General features: G+C 39.9%; 1 protein-coding gene across 6 annotated transcripts in view; it reads left to right on the top strand.

The window, feature by feature from the left end:
• Window positions 1-1820: 1820 nt before the first annotated feature.
• Window positions 1821-16396, top strand: part of DMTF1 (cyclin D binding myb like transcription factor 1) — a 28723-nt gene continuing 14147 nt past the window's right edge. For 2 of the 6 annotated variants that reach the window (XR_004753807.1, XM_035336712.1), the window contains exons 1-8: window positions 1821-1994; window positions 8213-8329; window positions 8847-8966; window positions 9946-10040; window positions 10785-10899; window positions 13835-13911; window positions 15143-15300; window positions 16067-16099. Coding sequence is in view for 5 of the 6 variants with exons in the window: in XM_035336712.1 (XP_035192603.1) it covers window positions 8221-8329; window positions 8847-8966; window positions 9946-10040; window positions 10785-10899; window positions 13835-13911; window positions 15143-15300; window positions 16067-16099 (707 nt within the window). In the remaining variant the exon portion in view is untranslated. Of the gene's footprint in view, window positions 1995-6681; window positions 6754-8212; window positions 8330-8787; window positions 8967-9945; window positions 10041-10784; window positions 10900-13816; window positions 13912-15142; window positions 15301-16066; window positions 16100-16396 lie in introns of those variants that run through there. The other 4 variants (XM_035336718.1, XM_035336730.1, XM_035336738.1 and 1 more) reach the window with 4 other exon arrangements.

The following is a 16396-nucleotide window of genomic DNA, read 5'->3' as shown; positions in this document are numbered from 1 at the left end:
ATGGCTATGTTTTAATGTAGAATAAGAGACGGGGGACCCAAGCTTTGTTGTGTTCCCTTCTACAGAAGAGCAATGCATATTCAGTGCAAACACTGACCTGTAACTTTATGGAAAAGATGCAGTTGCTGAACCATGGACATCTAGTCCCTTTTGAGACATCCTAGACTAGATGGAGTCTCTCTCCTGCCTGGCTTCCCTCCTGTTGCTGGTTCAGAAGCACACAGGTCCCTGGGTCATGTTCACTCGTTCCCTGAGGGCATCTTCATGGTTTTGGGATTTTGAGGTATTAAATGGTGTCAGATATTTATGGAAACTGAATCCTACCTACAACTCTCCTGACAGCATGTAAGCTGTGATTTTCAAAGGCTCCCACCTTGGCTAAATCTGGGCGGGATTTCCCAGTGATGCCTCCTCATCATTTTGGTCCCCACAGCATTGCACTGACACGTTTTCTCACCACAGCTGAAACCATGCCTCTTCTTGAGCAACCAAAATCAGTCAACCATATGCACCAAAACATTTCTACAATATTCAATCTGGCATTGAAAACTATTGCTCAAACTCCTGTAAAAGTATTATTAGCAAATTAAAATGGATGTTATGATTAAAAAATAAAAATAAAATAAAAAAAAAAAAGACAAACCACCTTGGGATCTCTGCAGCCCATTGGTGTGCATAGGTGTATATGTTTGTCAATGACATGGGCACTTTTTAAAGCTTCTGAGAAGGTTTGGGGGAGGACACCATTGAAGGTCTTCTATATAAGACAATGCAACTAAAAAAAACATTTTGTGGTACAAATGCAATGAGCTGATTTCATGGAATAATGAAGCTGGGGGACACCTTTCACCCCTTTAATGCTGGGATACATCCATTGCACCTTGCTTTACCAGCCTGGTCTCTGAGGAGAGCCAGAAGGTGCCTTTTCACCCAGGGCCAGGCCACCTGCATGCACCTGACCCATGAGGTGGCAAGCACAAGCCACACACTGCCAGATGCCTGTTTATTTCCAGTTTTAGGGTTGCATGGGGGTTGTGTGTAGTTTTCTAGTGTTTGTTGTTGTTGTGTTTGTTTGTTTTTATAATATGCAATTTTTCAGATAATTAGGCAGGAGGGAAATGAAAGATAAAGCCACAAATGCAACATGAATGGAAAGAGGGGCTTCTAACAGGGAGGGAGGACAGAAGGCTTCCTCCTGTCAGCACTCGGGGCCAACCTGGGCAGCCTCTCCTGCACCACCCCATGAATTTCTTTTGGGCCCCTCACTACCAGAAGGACATCGAGGCCCTGGAGTGTGTCCAGAGCAGGGCTACGAAGCTGGTGAAGGGCCTGGAGCACAAGTCCTGTGAGGAGCAGCTGAGGGAACTGCGGGTCTGGAGAAGAGGAGGCTCAGAGGACACCTTATTGCTCTCTGCAACTGCCTGAAAGGAAGGTGTGGGGAGCTGGGGGTCGGCCTCTTCTCACAGTAACTAATGATAGGACTAAAGGGAACTAGAGGACTGGAGGTTCAGGTTGGAAATGAGGAGACATTTCCTCTCAAAAAGAGCAGTCAGGCGTTGGGATGGGATGCCCAGGGAGGTGGTGGAGTCACCGTCCTTGGGGGTGGTCAAGGAAAGGTTGGACGTGGTGCTTAGGGACGTGGTTTAGTGGGTGACATTGGTCGGACCAGATGATCTCGGAGGGCTTTTCCAACATTAATGATTCTGTGATTCTGTGACAGGAGCCTGGCCTGGGGCTAGGAACGGCTCCGTGCGCTTTTTGGCGCTGCCACCTCCGCTAGCCCCACACGGTGCGCTTTGTCGCGCCTCGCTCTGACGGAAGCGGCGGCAGGTCGGGCGGCGGGCCCTTCCGGCGGGCTGGCTGCGCCTCGCCCCACCGCTGCCTCCTCCTCCTCCGCCTCCTCCTCCTCCTCCCTCGCCGCCGCTCGGCGCCTCCATCCTGGTACTTCGGAGCCTCCATCCTGGTTTCTCAAGTGCCCGGACCCAAAACAGGAAGTAAGTGCGCGGGGGCCTGCGGGCTGACAGGGCCGGCAGCGGCCGGGCGGGGCCGGGCCGGCCTGAGCCGAGCCGAACCGAGCCGAGCTGAGGGGACCGGGAGGGGGGAGGCGGTCATGGCCGCTCCCCTTCTCAGCAGTAACCGAGCTGGGCTGGGTTAGGGCCGGGCCGGGCTGGCGGCGGGCTCGGCCGGCGCTGCCGCCGCTCGCTGTGAGGGCGGCAAAATGGCGGCGGCGCCCCGCGACCAAATGGCGGCGCTGGCGGCCGGGGGGCAGCGGGGAGCTGAGGCGCGGAGTCGGATCAGCTGCTTCCCTGACGATTTTTCTCCCTTTTTCTAGTTCCTGGATCCCTTGTTCTCCTAGTTTTCTCCTTTCTTCCCTTCTCTGAAAGGAATTTAGGGAGTGGGGAGGGACGAAATTGGGGAAAAGATGGAAAAACTACCCAAAGGCGACTCGCTTGGCGAGGGCGACCCGTGTTTTTGTGTGGTGTTGACTTTTTTGTTCTTATTACTTTAATTTTAAACTCCTTTCCTCCCTTACTTTGAGATCTGTAATAAAAGGTCACCTGCGTGAATGCGTTTACATCCCCTGATTTCCCCTCTCCGGGGCTGTGGTGTCCAAAAGTTGCAGCTTCCATCTGTTTTTTTTTTTTTTTTTTTTTTTTTTTTCATTATTATTTATTGAGGCCGGGTTGTGATTTGAGCTTCCTTGGGGCTTTATTTTTCACTGGGTTCTGCCGTGTGTAACTGCAAGACAAGGGGTTTCATCTAAGAGCAGTACCAGGCTTCACGACATTATAGTTAACACTCCGTTTTTACCACAGTGAAGGCTTGGGAGAAGCTTGTGCTTTTTCTTCTTTTTTCCCCCCTTTTTGAGGTTTCTTTATTCTTGGTTGTGCACTTGGGCATGGTGAAGCGTATCGTATTTCTACTCCTTGGCTCACAGATTGTGTTTGTACGCCCCCATTCACGAAGAATTAGCATTGTTCAGACCCACCTGGCCATTGTAAAATGTGTTGAAGTAATCTAGAAAATCCTTTCCGTTTGCCAGCACTGCTCTGGCAGTAGGTTGAAGTTGGTTTCTTGACAGCATGGTTAAAATCCCTTTGCAAAAGCAGAAGATACAGTCTTTACAGGGAGGTTTCCATCAGTCCAGAAGGGGCAACAACTTAATACTTGCTTTCTGAGCACTTGATGTTTTTTTCTACATGACATTGGATGACTTACCCAAAAGACTGAACATTAATTAGAACTTCTTAAATATAACATCTCTAAAAATACTGATTTTTGTCTTCACCTTTCAAAATTGTAAAAGGTGAATGTAGAAGAGACAGACACCTCCCAAACACTTGCCATGTTTCTGTGCTGTACCTTACAGTTTCTTATAGTCCATTATTTATGAGAGTTAATTCTGTGCTCATCTGTCCATCAGAAAGCAACAGAGTTGTGGTTTTGTTTATCAGTCCTATGCTTTCTACAATTAGGATAACGATCATATTTTGGATGCTAATTTTCTGCCTGCTTACAAAGGTGAAGATGTTACTGCTTAATGCTACGTATGAAACTGGATTAACATGAAAGAAAAAATGTATTTGAGTTCATATCAGTCTTATAAAGATTCTTATCCATGTTAATGTACTTGTGCCTGAGCCATTTTCTATTGCTGAGAAGAGAAAAAAAAAAAGTTGTTTGTTTTTTTTGAAACAGCCGTAACTTTGCTGTGTGTACGTATGTGACATTTAGAGAGTACTCAGTGCTTTTTATGTAAATATCAATGGATAGGCTGGGACTCCTGGAGTTCTGCCAACTGTGCATCAATGTAAATGAGAACAGTTTGTCCCACTGTCTACCATATATTTCTTCTCGTGATGGTCAGCTTCTCTAAATACCACAGATGAGTTGAATGTGATTGTTTTTATGGGACTGCAATCTCATGCTGATACAGTTTAATAAATCTGTGTATGTTGAACTCAGGTCTTCAGCTTCTGTTTGATACCTTCCCAGTTTGGTCTCCTTACCTGAGCTGCTGCAGCTGTTGAAGTCAATTCCTCTGTGATGTGTTTGCAGATTCGAGTGCAACCTGTTGGGCATGGGGAAAAAAAAGGGATTTTTTTTTTTGTCAAATCAGGGAATTGGCATTAGTCGAATAGCAAAAACTCCTCATTGTATATAGCAGTGTTGACATCAGAAAAGCCATCGTATGGAATACGCTAAACAGTCAGGTTTTGTTAAACCTGGAATGACTTTTTCAGTTGCCTTACTCGCGAATGAATGCATTGAAATCCCAGTGCATCCAGTGCGAGCGTGCCTGTTAAAACCTCTGTTAGTCCCTTAGCAGACTTAGTTTTTTTGCTTCACAAGTTTAGTGAAATATGCCTTTTGCCCAGTGTAGAGAACACAACCTTTACTACAGTTACATTGAGAAATTTTAAAAGATTTACAACAGTCCACAGAAGGCTAGGCATAAGATTGAGCTGATAACTAGGCACAATGACAGAATTGTGTCTGTAAGGGGAAAATATTATTTCTTAGAAGTGCTTAATTTTTACAGCCCACGGAACAATTCAGCCCATCTGGCTGATGAAGATGATTAAGAATTACAGGAGTTTTGTATTAAAACATTCCTTTTTTTGCTGTTAGCTTAGAAATTGGAGATTATTCTGTCTTGCTGTATTTCATAATATGCATCCACACAGTGTGTGTGTGTGCATCCAAGACTGTTCCCTTCCCTACAGACTAACACCCTCCTTCAGAACATGAAATAAGTGGCAGATTTTTATCTGTAAGGAGCGTGTTGGAATGTGGCATTAAAAAATATCTTGGGTCGTGCATTTAAAATGCGAGCAAGCTTTTTTGTTTGAAATAGCGCTGCATTTTCAAAAGAAAGTGTTCACCTAGTGAAGTTATTAAAAGTTTCAAATTCTGTTAAATGGGATTCGTATGGCACATCCTAAAAGATCTGTGCGGTGTTAGGGTATTGTATAGAATGGCTTCAGCTGTCATCCCGAGATAAATCAGGACGTGGGGCGAGTACAGTGTCCCTGCAGCCAGCATCAAAGAAGCCTGCATCAGAGGGCGTTGGCACCTGCAGCAGCAGCGTACTTTCTCCACTGCACTCCCTATAAGCTTTGAGTGGTCCCATCGTACGTTGCATGTGATGGATCTCCAGCATACATGCTCGTTCTGTTGTTAATTGGCTGTAAAGTAGTGATTTTTGTAAGGTCTGGAGATTTGCAGACTACTTTATATTCACACAGGAGGAACCACCGCAGTGACCCATGATGTTTTTGTCCTCACCTTTCAGTTACCAATTCATGTCTTCATAGGGTAGCGATTGTGTCCTGGCGGAAATGTAACTTGAAAGAATGAGTTTTTTTATTTGTGCAGTTTAATAAAAAATAACGTCCAAAATACCCATTTGGCTTTGACTTTACTCTTCACGTTCCTTGAAGTCAGTTTTCAGTTGTGATTCCACTTGTTCCAGTGAAGTTGATGGGAATTCTTCAACTCCAATGAAGGATTTGGCTCTCCTGTTTCATCACAGCTTGGTTATGGTTATTACCTTTAGCCAGATAACTTGAGATGTGCTAAATCTCAACTTTCTGACACAACACGAGTCGTTTTTGGAGAGCTTGCACCTACTGTTGGGATAAACTATTCTTGGGAGGTTGGCAGAAGGTTATAAAAACCATCCTCAGGCCAGGAGTTACCCTGAGGAGTGCTTCTTTCTTAGAAAACCGCTATTTCTTGGACAATGTGCTGTGCACAGCTTTGGGTGCTTTTTGAGGATTACCTGGGATCTCAGGCAGCCAAGTGTAGATGCTTAACATGAAGATCAGAAGAGTTGGTGCTGCTGTTAGATGTGGTGCCTCAGCCGCTGCCCATCTAGAGCCCCGATAAGTTCCGTTTGAACAGAAGTGGCAGTGTAGCAGCTACTGATTGTGGTCTATCTGCCTCCCCAACTTGAATGGAGATCTCAGGTTTGGAGATTTCAGCACCTTCTGTGCTGTGTCTCTTACGTGGCAATCCAGTTAGGGAGAGGATGCAAAGTGGACAACCCTAATTTCTCTGTGGTTTTGACTTGGAAACCTAATCCTTAAGCATATTCTGATTCTCAGCAAGTCCTCAATAACTGAAGAAAGAATACTTTGATATACACAAAGTTGATAGCACCAACTTTGGTGCCTAGGTATTCAACTTGCAGTGTTTGTTAATTAAAAGGAAGGAATGCTCTTCTGAATCTTTTGCTGTGCATGGTGCCATAGTTCCTTCTGCTTCTAGATGTGTGAAAATAACTTTAGCTGAAGTACATGATTGACATAAAGATAGGAGACTGTGTTTTTTAAAAAAATCAAAGTCTTCATAGTGGTGAGAAGAAAAATAAATTCCTTCAACTTATTATAGGAAAAAAAAAGCCTGTTAGTGTTATCTGTTCACATACATAATTAAAGAGTACTCTGTAGCATTTGAAGTAACTTTGCTGGGAATTTTTACTACAGCAATCTCCCCAGTAAAAGTTATCCAGAAAATACATATGAACACGAAAAAGAGAATCGATTTCTTTTTACCCTCCAAAACTGTCCAATTTTTTCCTACTGAACGGATCAATGAACAACTCAGAGATGGGTTGAAAAGTTACGGTCCACTTAACAAGCTATACAACTTAGGATTTCTTTCTTCACCTTTTAGAGTGAAGGATACCTCGTTTGGTTCTTATAAATCAGTACCCTGGCTGTGCAGCAAGCATCACTTCTAGTAAGGGTAGGGCAAAAGCTTTAAAACTTAGAAGCAGATGAATCCCAGCGAGGTTATTGCTTCCTACTCCTGCGTGTGGCAAGGAGCTGTTGCTGATGGTACACGAAAGTAAATCTGAGAACCTTCTGACTTCAGGCATCAACAATATCTGAAATTTTTCACCTGCTCAGAAGGGTAATAGCGCTTCATTCTAGCACCAGTCACTGCACAAGCTTAAAGATACGCCAAATTTTCATCAAGCTTTCCTGCTGAAGCAGTATCGTTAACTACATGAGTGACATAAAATCCACGTTGTAAATTCCAGATGCGTATGGATATGCTGATAACGTGGAACCTCTGTAATGTAATTATGATTGGTAGAAGCTGTAGTCGGTGATTGCTAGCAACGTAAGTTAAAATTCTTGATAACATTTATCTTTGACATGAAAATTAAATGTAATTATTTTTGTTGGTAACATATGAGAAAACCTGTGAAAAGGATTGAAAGGATTTCAAGGAGAAATAGGTGATAGTTAATTTCTGTAAAGCTCTGCCAAAGGCACTCACCAATCCCAAGGTGCTCCAAACTGATGAAATCATTGCAAAACTCACGGATATTTTAGAAGTTACTTCATTTAGCTTCTGGAGGGGGAAGAAAAAAATACATTTCTTTCTATTTGAGAGATTAGAACTGTTATTTATTTTTTCAGAATCAGTAGCAGTACTAATTCACATTGAAATTCTTACAGGCTTTGGGTTGCTGCATGGTATTTTTATGGTGGAAGTGAGATTATCAGAAGCATTTAGTATTGCCCTGGTTTGCTTGCTTCAGTCTGTATTACTAGGCAACTTATTAGCTGAGTAATTTTTTTTTATAATGGTGATACACACAACTTTTCTGTTGCTTATGTTGTTTCACTGGTAAAGCAAAACCACCAGTATTCACAAGTTATTTATATGAGTGGAAGGAGAAGAAAACTTTGCAGCTTAGCAATCTATAAATAGCTCAGCTATGAATAGTATGACTCCAGAAATATTTCTCGCTCCTGACTGGCTGTACAAGGTTACATAATAGTAAAATTATTCAATGAGAAATGGAACAAGTAAGAGAGAGACAAATAATGTAAGTTGTGGAGAATTTAGAAATGCTGAAAAAGTAATGTCGTAGCTTTGTATTTGTTTCATTTGTAAATATTTATTATAAAAAAAAAAGATTTTAAATGTTTCTGAATAGCAAAGTTAGGTATTACATATTTTTAACTAGACAAGTAGCTTTGAAACTATCCAGTGTTACTCTGTGTGATGTATAAGTATGCAGAAAAAGCAGGGGCAGGTAAATCTCTAACTCTGGAGTTGTTCATGTGAAAGAACAGATTGAGATTTGTCGTTGTCTGTTGAGTATAAAAGGGTTATTTGAGGAAAATAAGGCAGCATTATGGACTACGTGGCAGTCTGAAGAAAGGTAATCTATGTATTGCTCTTTCAGGTTTGAGTATGAGCACAGTTGAAGAAGAGTCTGACACAGTGACAGTAGAAACCGTGAACTCCGTGACTCTGACTCAGGACACTGAAGGAAACCTTATACTTCATTGCCCTCAAAATGGTATGGAATTGTATTACGTAATTTTTCTTATTTTTCATTGATCTGACTCTTACTTACCCACCTCCAAATTATACAAGCTATTTCCAATCTGTTTACCCTGCTGAAGATGCTTTCTGTTTCAGTTTAAGTCAGGATAAAGTGTCACAGGAGTTGTAAATCCCAAAAGTATGTATGTGTGCATGACAAGTTTATAGCTGGTCTGCTTTATTTCAGTGCAGATGCGATCTTAGAACCGAGCACATACCCAAATTTCTGTAGACTTAAGGTTTTCTTTATGCAGCAGAGAGATAATTTAGGAAGGATAATGGGCTGTAGATGGAATTCACAAAGAAAACCTCACAGAAAATGTATATGACCTGTTACTGCCTATAATTTATGCTCAGGTCCTAGGCAGCACTAAAGCTCTGAACCGATCTATCCCATTTGCTTCTACTTCTGTTTTGGTCTTTGTCTGCCAGGTTTTTCTCAGGAGCTCCACTTTGTAAACAGAAAGTGACCTGCTTTGTTTTGTTGTTAGAAACTGATGAAGTAGACTCTGAAGACAGCACTGAGCCTCCCCACAAGCGGCTTTGCTTATCAGAGGATGATCAAAGCCTTGATGACTCCACTCCGTGCATTTCTGTTGTTGCAGTTCCAAGTAAGTCGTTCTAAGTTTGTGTGCTCTTGAAGCAAGTGTTTCTATTAGTAAGAATTAAAATTATTTGGATTATACCAGAATGTTTTGTGTGTTTTATTTACAAATGTTATTAATACACTTACATACCATCTTTTCCTCTTAGAGTCTAGGATGTTTTTGCAGCAACTTGTATCTACACAGTACTGGCAAAATAAAACTGTCTTATAGATAGAGGACTGCAGGTACAGGTGTATTGGATTAAGTGCAAGGATAAATGAATGAACAACAAAGTAAATGCTATTTTCCGTCAAAGAGTTTGCAAGATTATTAGTTGTCAGACAGTATAGTTAGCATTTCTGTGCTTTGTAATATTGAGAAAAGTCATGCCTGTTGCAAAACATATGGTAACCTGAATGTAGATGTACAAAGGGTAGGCTGCATGCTGAATTTGAGTCCTAAGAGGTTTACTGAATATTATGTAGTTCACTACAATCTTCCAAATGGAAGCAAAAACAGATGTAGCAAGCTAAAATACCAATTTATACCTCAAGTGTCTGTTTATTTGGTGGATCCTTATAAAAACTCATTAAATGTAAAGGCATTGTGAAGTTGAAGTTGAAGGAAAACTAGGGGAAAAGAATGCAGCCAAAAGATTTGAAAGTCCTTTAGTAAATGGAAAATCCTGAAGATAGCACTGGAAAGAAAGCACTGATACAGTACCAGATGTTTGCACCAAATCAGACATCTTTTATTTACATGTTTCATATTAGCTCTTGGCTATAGTCACAAGTAAAACTGAAGGTTTCAAAATCATATTTAAATTTTATGAAGAGGAACAGTTTTAATCATCTTGATGCTTTTACTATGCCAACAAAAAATACTAAATAAGGCCCCTTTAAAATTTTCAGAGCAAAGGTAGAAATTTGTAAAAACATCTACAGCATTCATAAAAAAAAATGTTACAAGAATAAGGTATACAACTAACTTGTCCCTTCTGAAGTTTCAGAAAATGATCAGAGCTTTGAGGTGACCATGACTGCTACCACTGAGGTAGCTGAAGATGAGATTAACGAAGGAACTGTTACTCAGATTCAGGTACAGTAAAACTTCACAATTGACCTAATTTTTATGTACATTGTTATGTAAATTGAAAAGAGAAACAGAGCAGAAAAGGCTTATTAAATGAATAAGGTTATTTTTAGTATGAAAATGGTGTATTTGAGCACAGATCTCGTTTATAAGTGTTCCATAAAAATGCAGTTTAATCATTTTATTTATAAAAGTGATTATTTGAATCTAACTTTCCTGCCCAAGGAGCGATACAGTAAACAGTGATAGGTGTAACCCTCCAACGCTAATTATTTGCTCTGTGGGAGTCAGCATAGAAGTAGGACAGGTTTATCTATTATTTCTGCTGCTATTCTATTATAAATTAATCTTTAAAACAGGCCTAAATCTTGTCACACAGTCCTCATAGTTGCATTCTGTTCTCATTGTGGGTGTACCACGTTTAAAAGTTCTGTATTGGAGATACTGGACACAGTCCTCTTTCCATCAAAGCCAGTGAGATTCCTCCTATTCAGTAGAATTTAAACAGGATGAAGACTATTACTTAATTAATTCCCACAGCATCTGTGTGTTAAGATGCTATATCTTTCTCATGAGTTTCAAGACAGATTAATGTACTTTTAATTGTAGATCTAAAAGTGGCACTTCTTGAGCAGTCAGCAAGATAAACTAGGTGTGATGGTTTCCTTTAAGTTATGCTTCCATGTTAGATGTAAGGTGATAGAAAGAACCGAAGATATGACTGGGTGATTCCATACTTGTCTTTTCAAGATTCTTCAGAATGAACAGCTGGATGAAATCTCCCCAATGGGCAATGAAGAAGTGTCAGCTGTTAGTCAAGCCTGGTTCACAACCAAAGAGGATAAGGATTCCCTAACAAATAAAGGTAGGATATTTAAAATAAAATTCTCCCACATTGTAGGAAGGTAAGCTGTTCCAAATGCCTCTTAGGAACGTTTGCATGAAGTAATCTCTGGCTTTTTTAGTGAAGATATTTGAGAAGACTGATTCTAAAACTGCAGAGAGATCTAATGCATTAAGTCTTCACCATCCCTCTTGCACTTTGTATGCAAGAAGAAAGCTGCAACCCAAATACTCTTCGTGAGGAAGAAGGGCCACGCTTGAGTAGTGGGCATGATAGAGAACTGCTGTAGGTAAAGTGTCACAGCACAGGTAGGGCAGACAGTTGTATGTTTGCTCCATTTGTACTTTGGCCTGTTTGGAAGTTAGGAAGCTCCAGTCACAGGAGAGGTACAATGTGAAAAAATGAGTTTGTGCTCAGATCAACACATCTTCATCTGTGTAAGGGTTATTGGTCTGACTGCTCAGTTATTAAACAACTTCTGGAATGGAGTGGGAATTATGCAGACCAAGACCTACTGAAGCAACCCTTCCTACTTCTGAGACTGCCACCCCACTGGCATGCTTCCCTTTCAAAATGATCGTGTAGTTTAGCAGTTGCTGAACTTCAGAGATTTTTTTTTCTGGGTTCTGCCTCTTCCCCCCAGGAGGACATGCCTTTCTAAAGGCCGGGAAACAACTTTTATATTCAGATGAAGACATGTCTCTCCAGTTTACTCAGTCTCTCTGCTATTTTTATTGTCCTGACCTTAATTCTTCACAGGAAAAAAAACTCTTTTGGACAGTCCAAAGCAAGATCTTTTTTTTTATTAGAAAACTTGAGGGGAAAAAATGTTTTCTGTTACTGAATCAAATGATCTCTTACCCCGTGATTTCTACTCCAGAGGGCTGCTGAGCCAGTGAAAAAAAATCTGGGCAAGACATGTAGAATCTGGGTGTTGTATATGGAAAATTCAGAGGAAGGGAGATGAGCAGTGCTGTCTGTGTCCATTACGTTAACTGGTCTCAAGTGTGCAGTTGCTTGTAACAGTTTTCACCATCCTTGGTATTTATTAGATGTGTAGAGCTTCTCTAATTTTTCAGTGTTTTGTGCAGGGATTGTGGGAGAGGTCGGATAGCAAAGATACCCCTTTAGATCACAGTACTGAGGCAGCCAGGTAGAAAACGTGTTACATTTTTTTTGTGTAGAGAGGGTGAGAGGAAGTGCAGAGATTGACATCTTTTCAGTAGCGAGTGGTGAAGGACTTTGAGAGCAGCACATTCTCACCTGTGACTAAAGGAGCAAGTACTAGCGATTTGGCAGAGAAGTGACTGCATGGGACTTGGTGTGACCTTATGTGTGATGAGTGTCCTGTTATACAGTTAGAAAGTTACTGCATTTGTTCCTTCTGTAGCTGTTTCATAGGCATATCAAGTGCCATTTACAGTTGTGAATGGTGAATGAGGGCACTAAATCTAGCGATTGCAATTAAGAGAAGTAATTTTGGGAAGACATTTCCAATAAAATATGCTTAGAAAAACATTTGCAAAACTGTACTAGCTGAGCCTTTAGAGTGGTCTCCATGCTCTGTCACAGAAATAAGCTGTGAAGGAATCCCACTGTGCATCCCCTTTTACAGTACCTAGGAGTCTGCCAGGTGTTGCCTGAGCTTCTCATTTTGTAGCAATTTCCACCTAATAAGAATACGTTTTTCTCCAAGACCTGTGAGCATAATAATCCTGGCTCTGAATATGCAATAACGTGAAGTGAAAAATACACTTCCTTTCCTAAAATAGCTGGAATTCCATGTGAAGAGTAGCAGTGCCCCTTTAGAGGTCAATTCAGGTGCTTTGATAGAGGTGTGAATCTCAGCTGTAGCTGTAGGCTATTGTTCTGCCTCTGTAGCTGTGGAAGAAGATATTGAAACCATCAGGTACATGGGAAGAGTTTTCTCTGATCAGTTAGAACATAATTAGTAATAACGTCTGTACTTTTCATTATAATTGGATTTAAGTGAACAGTCTCTCTGGTGCGATCTGTCTCTCAGCTCTGGTAATTAGCAGGCTGAGAAGGAAGTACCCTGATTTTTCTGAGCTGAGATGGGCAAGTAGCCAGCACTCACCAGTACGTAAACTGGGTCACCAGCCTAATCTTAATTAAAAGTGATCGTTGCTATTAAGTATGTTAAAAGCTTGAGGGGAAAAAATTAGAATCTATACATAAATTCAAGGGAGGAGTGTTTTAATGTTTTATTGAGAAACCCAAGATTTGATTTATTTTTCTCTGTATAATGTCAATTATTTTCTACTTTTAAAGCTTAGCTGGCATTGAAGGTACTAAGGGCATAGATAGAGGAAAAAAAAAGGTTTATTTCTATTCCTTTGCCACTTCTATTTTGGGAAATAAAACACCTTGAGTCTTTCTTCTGTCTGTGACCACTGGATACTATTCCCAGTGCAAAAAAGAGGATGCAGTTTGTGAAAAGACACTTAACCTCTACGGACAGCACTCCAGTGGGCAGCACTGCGCACATCTTGGGAAGCAATACAGCATATAAGAGAACCCCACAATGCTTTTAATTTCTTGAGTAGTATTGTGAATCACATATTAAGTCCCAGCTTCTGGAATCATTTGAGTGCATGGAAATTTCAGCTGTCAGTTTAAAGAGAAATTTTCTAGTTGTGGTTGATCAGAGAGATCCTGAAAACATGACTTGACAGCACATATAGAAGTCTGTGTTCTGTGTTTTAAAAATTGATAGTTTAAAAGAGGGGTGTGACGTGCTTTATTTAAACATTTTTTGGCAGTTGACAATTACTGAGGATCCTTTAGCAGTTCTGAAATAAACTAACTAAAATTAAACAGATGTTAAGTAGCTAAACTTACTACTCCATTTTCTTCTTTAATTGCAATAATGAAGCATGTTATTTCTGATACATTGTTTTGCTGACTTTCACTTTAGTTTCATTTCTGTTTTAAGGCCATAAATGGAAGCAGGGAATGTGGTCAAAAGAAGAAATTGACATTTTGATGAGTAACATTGAACGTTATTTAAAGGTATGTGTTAGAGTATGCTACCTGCCAGTTGGTGTAGTAATGCTGTTCCTGCTAGAAATCAACTTTCTTCAGCACTTCCCAGAATGTGTTACACGCAATTCTGATCAGTACATAGTAAAATGGTCATTACCTGTTTGAAATACATAAGATAATAGTACACAGGATTTAAGACTACCAAATGTGACATTGTAAATCTAATTTTCTTTACAAAGTGTTGAATACAACTTCCCGATTCCTTCAATGCCATATCTGTATTTGCTTTTACTATGCTAATGGGATGCATGTATCTGCTTTCTTGCCATTAATATATCGGTGTCAGAGTTCAGTGTAGAAGTAGGCATGCAGTTAAAATGCTGACAGTGATAATTGCCCATAAGTCATATTTGTGGTGGCTTACAGCTGAGAATATTTGAGCTGAGTGCTTGCAGCTGAGAATATATAGCCTGGATATTACAGGTTCACCATCCTTCATTTGTGGATCAAAAAAAGCCCTGAATTCAGTCTTTGTTGGTATACAAATCCCTCAGTATTAGTTGCAAAAATATGTGTCTGCCCACACTTGTATTTTTCTACCATAAAATCATTCAAAGATAATAGTATTTTCTAAATCTAGGTGAGCGTTGTTAAGCTATCTAGATGACTTCCTTGAGTTCCTGCTAAATCATTTGATTCATACTTGGCCATTTATCTTGTTTCTTGTCTTTTGGAGTATTAGTTTAAGCTGAAATCAAACTAAAGCTTTGCCTTTATACTTAACTCCGGTGTTTTTGTATAAAAATCTGCTTTAAGTTTCCATCGGAACAAGAAGAGTAGTTTAATTGGAAAAAATGCTTTCAGATGAAGAATATTAAAAATTAGGTAATAAATGGATACAAAACCGTTCAACAACTTCCACTTGTATGACCCCAGGCTAATGCCATCAAATTGTCTTTTCTGTAATGTTCTAAATGACACTTCAACTTTTGATAATAAAATAACGCTGGACAGATTTTATGTGGATGAAAGATCTTCCATGTCTACTTGAACTTCAGTGTTTAAAAAAACCAAGCACCTAATGTTCAAAGATTTGTTTTTAAAGTAGCTATTTCATAAATACTTTCAATTTTGGACTGTCTTATTTGGAATACATAGAAAGTTTCATAATAGCATGCTAAGCTTCAGTTCATAAATGTTCTGCTTCTTGATCTCTAGGAGCCTTTATCTAAGGTTTTTTTTAAATACTTTCCTCTAGGCCCGTGGAATAAAAGATGCCACTGAAATTATATTTGAAATGTCAAAAGATGAAAGAAAAGATTTCTACAGGACAATAGCTTGGGGTCTGAATCGGCCTCTCTTTGCTGTTTATAGAAGAGTTCTTCGCATGTATGATGACAGAAACCATGTTGGAAAGTATGAAAATCTCTAATGCTGCATGGTTTTATTGGTATGAGTAGGGCCATGTATTTAATGTTTGACATGTTATACACGAGCCAGAAGATACTAGCCAAACAGACCCAGCTCTTCCTATGTGACCTCTGCTGAATTCTGCTTGATCAACCTTGATAATAGTTAAGTTGATGGTATCCACAACTTAAAAAGCAGGCTGCAGAGGGGATTCAGATGCAATTAGAAGACTTTGACACAAACATGGATCTGCTGAGGTATAGTTTCCTTCTAGAACTGTGACCTTGAGCTAATTGCTCCTAATCCCTATGCCCTTAGTTTCCCATATCTGTAAGGCAGTGGGTATGGCGTGATCTGGAAGTGCTACTAGAGGGCTTTAGGTTTTAGTTTTTAAACACAGTTGAAAATGAAAGCATCATCTCAATGGTGATTTTTTTTAATGGAATTCTGCCTTAACGGTGGCTGTAAACTGAGGAAGGAAAGAAATAGCTGTTTATTTGAGAGACTAATACATGAAATTCTAATTGTTTCTAGAAGTAAGTTCAGTGAGAATGGTGATTTTTAGTGGCAAATGAGGAATCTTATAAATGCACTAGCATGAAAAATGGCATTTGTTCTTCACGTTCTTTCCAAGCATCCTGACAGATTGTTTCTTAGCATTGAAAGTCTAAATCTCTTATGGTAATTAAAATTTAAATGTGTGGTTAGTAAAAATATTTGTGCTGTGTGATTTCTACTTAAAATAATGTATTTTTATTTACCTGTTGCCTAGGTATACACCTGAGGAAATTGAAAAGCTTAAAGAGTAAGTATTTTTACTAAAAAGGTCATGCTACCTTTTTTATATTTAGTAGCTTGAGTAGTTTTATTGGATTTTGTTGTGTGAAATAACTGAAAAGTCACAAGTAAATTTGAGTGCTCCAACTCTATCAGAAAAATGTGGTCACAGAGAGTGTATTACACTGTGATGACTTTGTTTGGATCAATTTAGCTGGTTTGTGTCATTCACAAGGTTCTTGTGGCTCCAGTTGTGCCGTAAGTCGTTGTGACTCAGCATGTTAAGCAACCCTATATTGTGTGGGGGAGGAAAATTAAAGTTAAA

The sequence above is a fragment of the Oxyura jamaicensis genome, chromosome 1, assembly GCF_011077185.1.
Source record: "Oxyura jamaicensis isolate SHBP4307 breed ruddy duck chromosome 1, BPBGC_Ojam_1.0, whole genome shotgun sequence".
Lineage (NCBI taxonomy): Eukaryota > Metazoa > Chordata > Aves > Anseriformes > Anatidae > Oxyura > Oxyura jamaicensis.
This window is presented reverse-complemented; position numbering and strand designations above follow the sequence as displayed.